The sequence below is a fragment of the Notolabrus celidotus genome, chromosome 5, assembly GCF_009762535.1.
Source record: "Notolabrus celidotus isolate fNotCel1 chromosome 5, fNotCel1.pri, whole genome shotgun sequence".
In the NCBI taxonomy this organism is placed as follows: Eukaryota; Metazoa; Chordata; class Actinopteri; order Labriformes; family Labridae; genus Notolabrus; species Notolabrus celidotus.
In genome coordinates this window covers 29,750,600-29,758,938 of record NC_048276.1, presented here as the reverse complement: position 1 = coordinate 29,758,938, position 8,339 = coordinate 29,750,600, and the positions used below count along the sequence as shown (strand labels likewise).

The following is an 8,339-nucleotide window of genomic DNA, read 5'->3' as shown; positions in this document are numbered from 1 at the left end:
ATGATCGTAACTAACCTCGTAATTCTTCCTTGTGAAGAGTAAATAGTGAAGATCAATTGTTTAATAGAGCTGTTGCCCTGTACAGAGTTTGATAGTATGCTCTCTTTTCAAGAGCTGATCAATTAATAATGATAATAATAATAATGATAATGATAATGATAATACATACATAAAATAAACTATAACACCATTTTAAACAGCTTATACTTGCATGAATAACAACTTGAAGGAGATAAAGAGAGTGACAAATTATTTGATGAAAACATGTTTGATCGATTTATCTTATCTCCAAATTTAAGATGCTGTACAGAGAATTCAAACAATAATGTACCTTTGCATATTAATATATATCAAGTCATATGTCTATTGTAGAATATTGATACCTTCATTATTTCAGGTAAAACATGACTGAACTGAATTTTTCTTGAAGGAGTTAAGGCTGATTTGAACTTCTGCATTGAATCGATGGCGTAGCTTACGCCAGGGATCCAAATAGCTCCCGTACCTACACAGAGGCCTACGCACATAGCTGACACGCACTTCCTCCCAAATGTAACTACACGTAGAATCCACATAGAAATTTCCCGCATTTGTAGCACTTCCGGGATCCCCGCTCATCGGCCGTGTATTTCATCTCCTCTCCTCCGCTCTATTCTTCCCTGTAATCATGTCACTCAGAGAATTTCTCTAATCAGAGAATTGCTGTGTGACACAGACACTTTAGTAGAACCATCAACTGCTCCTGGAGGCCAGCCTGCCCCCATCTCACCGTGCCTGATGGAGTTAATGAACCTGTGTTGTGGTGCCATCATCTCCCCCACAACACTGTGAACTATTTATGAAACTGTGGCTATTTTCGAAACAGCCTACTATACCAGCAGTACATACTGATTTGGCCAAAATTCATTATGTAGTATTTGAACCATAGATTGTATAAATAATGGACGTAGTATCGGTGATGTCACCCATCTGTTTCTAAAGTGCTGTTTTGAGGCCAATCGTCGGCGGCAGCCATATTGCTGCTGTCGAGCTAGTGTGAGGTAAAGAGGCGGGCTTTGAACCTCCTAGCCAACAGCTACAGTGTTCTCGCCTGTCAATCAAGTCAGCTGTGCCTCTCATTGGAAGACTCGTAATCTTAATATCTTCTGAACAGGTCACGTTAGGAAAAAATCCCCTATCCAATGAGCTATCCAGTCTACACTCGTCTATGGTACAAGGCTGTAACATGTTTAATTCTTCTGTAAAGATCGTCTTTTTTGAATTGGTGTGTATGTGGTTTCAGGTACTTCCAGGCCAGCTTTTTTTCCCCTCTTTTTTTAAAGGGGGCACTCAGTTTTTAGGTGCTGTGAACATTATTAAATTCCATATAAATTACCTCGTAAATTTTTAAATCATAAGTGATGCTAAAGAAGCAGTTTTTCTATCAGATTGGTTGTTGTTTACTTCAGCTTTCTGAAACCGTAAATCCAGCGATGCCTGACCCAGATCCAACAGAGCAGTCATACTACATACTACACACTACATACTACCTTTAAACGCAGTATGTAGTATGTAACATATACTACATTCATAGGTAGTATCTAGCAGGCTCTCTTGGCACAGCAAAGATGTCTGTCGTGACTCTGTAGGAGGTACTACATGCCAGCCAGTAAAGACTCCATCCATGCTCCTTTCCCTGGACCAGGATGTTTACCGAGTTCCTTGATGGCCTGATGGCTGGTTGTGTGTCACCTTGTCTTATTTTATCTTTTTTTTTAAATGTATTGTATTCCACATACTGTATGAAATAATAAACTAAACATTACTGCTTGATAGCTAGAGCCGGGATAAAACTGACTTGAGTGGTAGATTGAATGATAACAAACCACTAATTTTAGTGAGAAGAAATGTGCGTGTGTTACAGGTCCCAGGAATGTTGCCGCAATAAAAATGAATCCTGCAAGATACAAGTAACACTCAGGAACAATGAAGACACAGGATAATCATGTGTTGTCCAGAATGATATACAAGCTTTTGTAACACTTAGAACATAGACAAATACATACTTCAATTTCAGATTCTCACAGATGACAGTACATTACATTCTCTACCAACAATAACATTCTTCAATAAATAAACCTTATAAAACACTACTTATCTAACTGTACAAGGGTTAATAGTATTTTCTTGAAACTATCAGATGTGTGGAAGCTTTCCTTCTTAGTATTTGCAAACCTAGCAACACGTCTGCAAGACAAAACTCTGGTATACAAACTCTTATTTTACATGAGGGGCAGACAGGCAGCCTAGCAAAACCTGTGCCTGTGGCGGGAAAATACTGCGACTTTAAAACTATCTGTTTGGCTAAATAAACACTCTTACCAACTTCAGAAATTAGACAGAAGTTACTTACATATATTTCAGTGCTCTCAGGATAAACATTTTCGACTGTCCACAAAGTACCAACCTGCAAGATACAGGTAACACTCAGGAACAATGAAGACACAGGATAATCATTTGTCGTCCAGAATGAGTCTGAGATATGGGCTGAAGTGTTCCCCACATATGACCCCCGGCACAACCGCTCTGGCGTCAACAGTTCCCCCTAAAGTTAAGGTAAACACAAAAGTGGTCACCTATTTTGGGTGCACCACACATAAGTGGTTAGAAAAAGCTTGTGAAGTAATGAGAAACATTCAACATAAAGATAAAGTACTATAGCTTTAGATGGAACAGAAAACTAAATGTTAGGGTTTAAATAAAAATTAAGTATTGAACACTATGGTAATAAAAACCTGAAATAAAGCTGGGAGAATTTCTGTGTACGTATGATAACATGTGGGTTACATTTAGGATTAGATTTGTTAGCCCCAATTCTTTTGTTGACAGCTCGAGAATGAACACCGGAGAATTTGTTCAGGTCTCAGAAAACATTTATTGTGGTCACAGGTAAAGAAGTACAGCACTGGTCTCAAAATGACAGAGCTCCTGCAGGAAATCAGCAAAATGAGCCCCAAGTCCTGGATATGATAACTTTTATTCAGTATCATCTTGAGAGGCGTACATAAAGTTGGGTGTCAGAACACAGCCATCTCCTTTTGGCCCTAATTTCTAAAACGTATGTAACAAATGATACATTTGTCTTACAGAAAAACTATCTATCGTTCACTATTGTTCATTATGAATATGGTGTGTGTTGTTTCTTGGCACTCAGCTGTCCTTGAAGCAGAGCTGATAACCACAAGTTTCTGCCTCTTTTATCAGCAATGGCCAAGGGTTAGTAGGATAAGATAAGATACTCCTTTATTCATCCCGCAATGGGGAAATTCACAGTTACAGCAGCAAACAAGAAGGTGTACAGCACAAGAATTCCAACAAGTATTTATATATTAAAAAAAGAAAAGAAAAAATGATGTAATATACATAAAATATAACTAAACTGGGGTGCTTCAACAATCTTTGAAATATGTATCTTAACGATCTATGAGAGGGTCAGTTTTGACCAATTTATAAATTACTTCAGAAGTTTAAATACATTAAATCTGGGGTTGAGAGTCAGATTTAGATACACTTTTTGTCATACTGGTTAAAATTATCTTTATGTCCCGATGGCAATCAATACATAATGTGTTCTTCAAAAAGAGCGGAGAAAAAAAGCCGCTATCTACAGCTGGAGTAAACCTGGGAAAACACCAACCAATCTCCATCATTAGGGTCCAATTTATGAAACCAATCAATCAAATTTAGACGGAGTATTGAGGAAATGCTATATTCAAATTCATGCTAGTTTTCCGTGACTACCAACTCTAGCTTTAAGTTTTCCCCGTCCAGGTGGTTGTGACTCCCAAATGAACCAGTCCGTATGGGATTCAGTCATTTCAATTAATGGTTACAACCATTGTTAGAAGAACAAGTCATCCAATGTTAATCCAAGGTAATCCTAGATTGGTTTATTTTAATCCACAAATAAACATTTTAATTTGTAATCTGACTATCAGCCCCTCAAGAACAGATGACGTCATCATTCAGCCTTAATTTTACCAAACAAATGTCTTTATTAAATTAATTAATCATACCAGTTTAGCTTTAAACTTTGCTCTTATCTACTGCTCATTTTATACACCTATTTACATTATCTGACATTAATTATCATGAATGTTTGCAATGCTATAAAAATACTTTGTTTGGCTGTACATTGTTTTGTTTGCCTCCTACCCACCTCCGCAGTAGTTACAGGCATTAGATCATTGCATTAAAGAAATTGTAAATAATTTCGCTCATGGTTTTATTTGCTTTTGCAGATCATAAAAAGGCCTCACAGTGTTTCAAAACCAGGATAAAAACTTATCAAAGGAGCATAAAGTATCGAGCTGACGGGTGTTTTGATTTTAAGAAGACACTTTTCTATATAACAGTTATAACATCAGTCAAATAATATGTCAATGTGCCGTATTTTATCTAGATAATCTGTGTGAAACGCCGCCTTCGTGGACCCCTCTCACAGCCGGATACTACATCTTGCGCAGACTCAGTGTGAAGTACAATTCAGCCAATCATCGACGAGCGACAGCACACTGCTATTTGCATCAATGCGGTATAAATAAAACGAACCCACCTTCAGGCTATATCCTTTCTCGATCACTTATAGAGACCATGCCTGACCAATTGAAAGCACCCAAGAAGGGTTCCAAGAAAGCCGCCTCAAAGGCAACTAAGAGCGGCAAGAAGAGGAGGAGGACTAGGAAAGAGAGCTATGCCATCTACGTCTACAAAGTCCTGAAGCAGGTCCACCCCGACACCGGGATCTCCTCTAAGGCCATGGGCATCATGAACTCCTTCGTGAGTGATATCTTTGAGCGCATCGCCGGTGAGGCTTCACGTCTGGCTCACTACAACAAGCGCTCTACCATCACTTCCAGGGAGATCCAGACCGCTGTCCGCCTGCTGCTGCCCGGAGAGCTGGCCAAGCACGCCGTGTCTGAGGGCACCAAGGCTGTGACCAAGTACACCAGCTCCAAATAAACTGCTGTCTGAAAGAAACAACATAACGGTCCTTCTCAGGACCACCCACCACCTCTTTAAGAGCCCAATCCTGCTGCATTGTTACAGGCTGGCCAATACAAATGAATAATTGTTTGTCAATGTATTACAATTTAACCTGCTAATGCTGAGACTGACATCAAGTAATTGAAGTGATTAATAATGAGACAGACCTGACTAAAGTATCAATGCAGACATGACTACATACAATACAAATGCAACTGTTAGCCTACACTTACCATGATGCCTGAGATGTTTCATAAATTTGCATCACATCCCGATAGAACGTCTGTCACTGATCAACTCCGTAAGGCTAGGTAGCCAGAAACGCCCTATGATTTTGGCATATTATGTGTCAATTGCACTACATGTTAAGTACATGCACATATAACTACTACTCCTGTCAACTGCACTTGCAGCTGTTTATCCTGCTTGTGCATGTGACCATTGAAATTCTACCATGTGTGCAATATGCCTTTTAATTACGTTTGTGGCGATTGCTTGTTTGTTTCAATGCACTGGATTATCTTTCTTTACTTTTCTCATTGGCTTCTTGTTTATTTGGTTTTAACTGGAACCTGAGTACAGGCATGACAACGTTGAATACAACTTGAACAAGGATGGATGTCCCAAAGTCATGCTACTGAAGAATAAAAAGTGAGACATGCTACTGAAGAATAAAAAGTGAGACTTTTTCCTAAATATACATGTTAGCGTGCATCTAGATGTGTCTATGGTCTATAGGCATACAGGTTTGAAAGACATAGGTATGTGTGTAATGTGAACACAAACATATAAAGGTAAAGACATATAACGACTGAATATAAATATTTGACATTTATATTATGTAGTATTATTATATAACGCAAATAAATGTATGTGTATTTATAATAATATAATATAATATATATATGAAATAATATAATATAAAAAGATTATTTAATAATGAATAAAGTATGGATAAGTGGTGGGATACCTTTTACTACTTCTTCCCACTGCTTTTTGGATATGTAATCACAACTCATATGAGTGATGATATCATTGTTATTATGAGTATTTTGCATTGTATGTAAAGCTTTTTGGTGTCTTTTTGTTTATTGTTGCTTGAGATTATTATTATCATTAACAGTTCAAAATAAACACTTTCAAATCAAATCAAAAGATCATATTCCTCATAAGCCATGGATATACTACAGATTTCCCTCGCTGACAATGGCCAAAGATATATTTACACCTAGAGTACTACATAAGATAATGTTTCAGATATTACAGCAGCACTCTATATAGGAATTAATCAAGGTGAAAGCAAAACACAAGTTTTCATCAACTACCAACCACTACTGTTATTCCATACATTACACATACTTAAGCATACGTACTAGTACTATATAAAACTAAATCATAGATAGTATATAACTAGATTCAATAGATGGGAAATGTGTAACGTAAACTGTGACACACACAGAGGTTTTTTTTTACGACACTTTATAAACCTTTAATTTCTTATTTGATGATGTGGCTGCTTCATTGGTTTAGTACGGGCTTCACGAAAAGGTTTTCTGTAATACTACTACTACTACTACTACTACTACTGATAATAATAATAAAAATAATAACTTTATTTATACAGCACCTTTAAAAACAAAGGTTTACAAAGTGCTTTGACAAACAAAGCGTGGTTCAAATAACAAAGTAAACATTTAGACAACTTGGAGGAATTTTAACAATGCAAAACAAAATGCAGCGCAATAGGTTAAAAAGAATACACGTAAATTAAACAGAATGAAGTGGTGGGACAATAGACCAGAAATAATTGTTGAGAGGTTTTTCAGGGGTTAAGAGATAAAATAAACAGATAAAAATAAATAAATAAAATAAATAGATAATATAAATAAAATATTCAAATACAATTTGAGACAATTAATTAGTTGGACACAAACTAACAAAATAATGAAATAGAAGGAAAAGTGGTTTTAAGAAGTGATTTAAATGATGTCACTGACTATGCGAGACTTATCTCCTCATGGAGGTTGTTCCACAGCCAAGGAGCTTTAATAGAAAAAGCAGTTATCAAAATGATCAGAAGTTTAAACTCATAATATGCTGTACAATACAGTCAGCACATCAGCCACTTAACTAGATTAATTTATATAAAACAATTACTACAGTCAATATTTTAAAAGTAAGGTCATAAATGGAGCCTTCTGTGACTAGGACGATGTATGTTTGTCTTTGTGTTTGTATCTATCCAAACATTTTGTTAATCTTTTATTTAAACGTAGAAAAATATATTAAATCGTTAGTTTCCTCTCAGCGCGCGCGGGTGGAACATCTTTCAGTTGGGAGCCTGAAGGTGCCTTCCGATTGGACGATGACACTTACGACGCTGAAGGAGGAGCCTGACTGTATATAAGCACGAACAGCTCCAATGTGCTGGTTCATTGTTCTAACACTCGAAAGAAAGATGTCTGGACGCGGAAAGGGAGGCGGTAAAGTCAGAGCGAAGGCAAAGACCCGATCCTCTCGGGCCGGTCTTCAGTTCCCCGTGGGTCGTGTCCACAGACTCTTGAGGAAAGGAAACTATGCTCAGCGTGTCGGTGCTGGAGCCCCCGTGTATCTGGCGGCCGTGCTCGAGTACCTGACCGCTGAGATCCTGGAGTTGGCCGGCAATGCTGCCCGCGATAACAAGAAGACCCGTATCATCCCCCGTCACCTGCAGCTGGCTGTCCGCAACGACGAGGAGCTGAACAAGCTGCTTGGAGGAGTGACCATCGCCCAGGGAGGAGTGCTGCCTAACATTCAGGCTGTGCTGCTGCCCAAGAAGACGGAGAAGGCCGCCAAGAAGTAAACACTGACCTGATAAATAACAAAAGGCTCTTTTAAGAGCCACCCACTACAACTCAAGGAGGAATCCTATTCTTTCTGTAAGATTAACTTTCAATGGTGGTCAATGCATCATAAATGACATTAGGCACCATATCTGAAACTATAAACATAGATATAGTATTACATATACAGGGGATGAGAGAACATTACCTTTGCTTAATGGTGTACAGTAATGTAACTAGGGGAATGTTATTTGCCATATGGATCACTTTCATTGCATCAAGAAATGTATTTCTTCCTGATCTCAAGTCAAATTACATATTGATATAACTACTATTTAGTGATCATTTTTCATTTTAGTTCCTGCAGTTAACGAGAAATCCTATTCTTTCTGGCAATTCTAAGCAAGTTGAAGCTGAAACACGAGTGCTTTTAAATCTACTCTCTTGCCCAGGGAGGGTCTACATTGTTAGTTTGACCTGTAGCTGCTAAGT

At 37.9% G+C, this 8,339-nt stretch overlaps 2 protein-coding genes across 2 annotated transcripts; both read left to right on the top strand.

Moving 5' to 3' along the window:
- Positions 1-4,620: 4,620 nt before the first annotated feature.
- Positions 4,621-5,710, top strand: LOC117812432 (histone H2B 1/2-like). Its single transcript, XM_034683177.1, has one exon. It carries the CDS (start codon positions 4,633-4,635, stop codon positions 4,999-5,001), a length of 369 nt encoding a protein of 122 aa, XP_034539068.1. The 5' UTR covers positions 4,621-4,632; the 3' UTR covers positions 5,002-5,710.
- Positions 5,711-7,477: 1,767 nt separating this feature from the next.
- LOC117812430 (histone H2A-like) lies at positions 7,478-8,178 on the top strand. Its single transcript, XM_034683175.1, has one exon. The coding sequence runs from the start codon at positions 7,484-7,486 to the stop codon at positions 7,865-7,867; it is 384 nt and encodes a 127-aa protein (XP_034539066.1). The 5' UTR covers positions 7,478-7,483; the 3' UTR covers positions 7,868-8,178.
- Positions 8,179-8,339: the final 161 nt, after the last annotated feature.

What these genes read in the sequence shown, in the direction of transcription:
- LOC117812432 (XM_034683177.1), top strand. Translation starts at nt 4,633, where the DNA reads ATGCCTGACCAATTGAAAGCACCCAAGAAGGGTTCCAAGAAAGCCGCC.
- LOC117812430 (XM_034683175.1), top strand. Translation starts at nt 7,484, where the DNA reads ATGTCTGGACGCGGAAAGGGAGGCGGTAAAGTCAGAGCGAAGGCAAAG.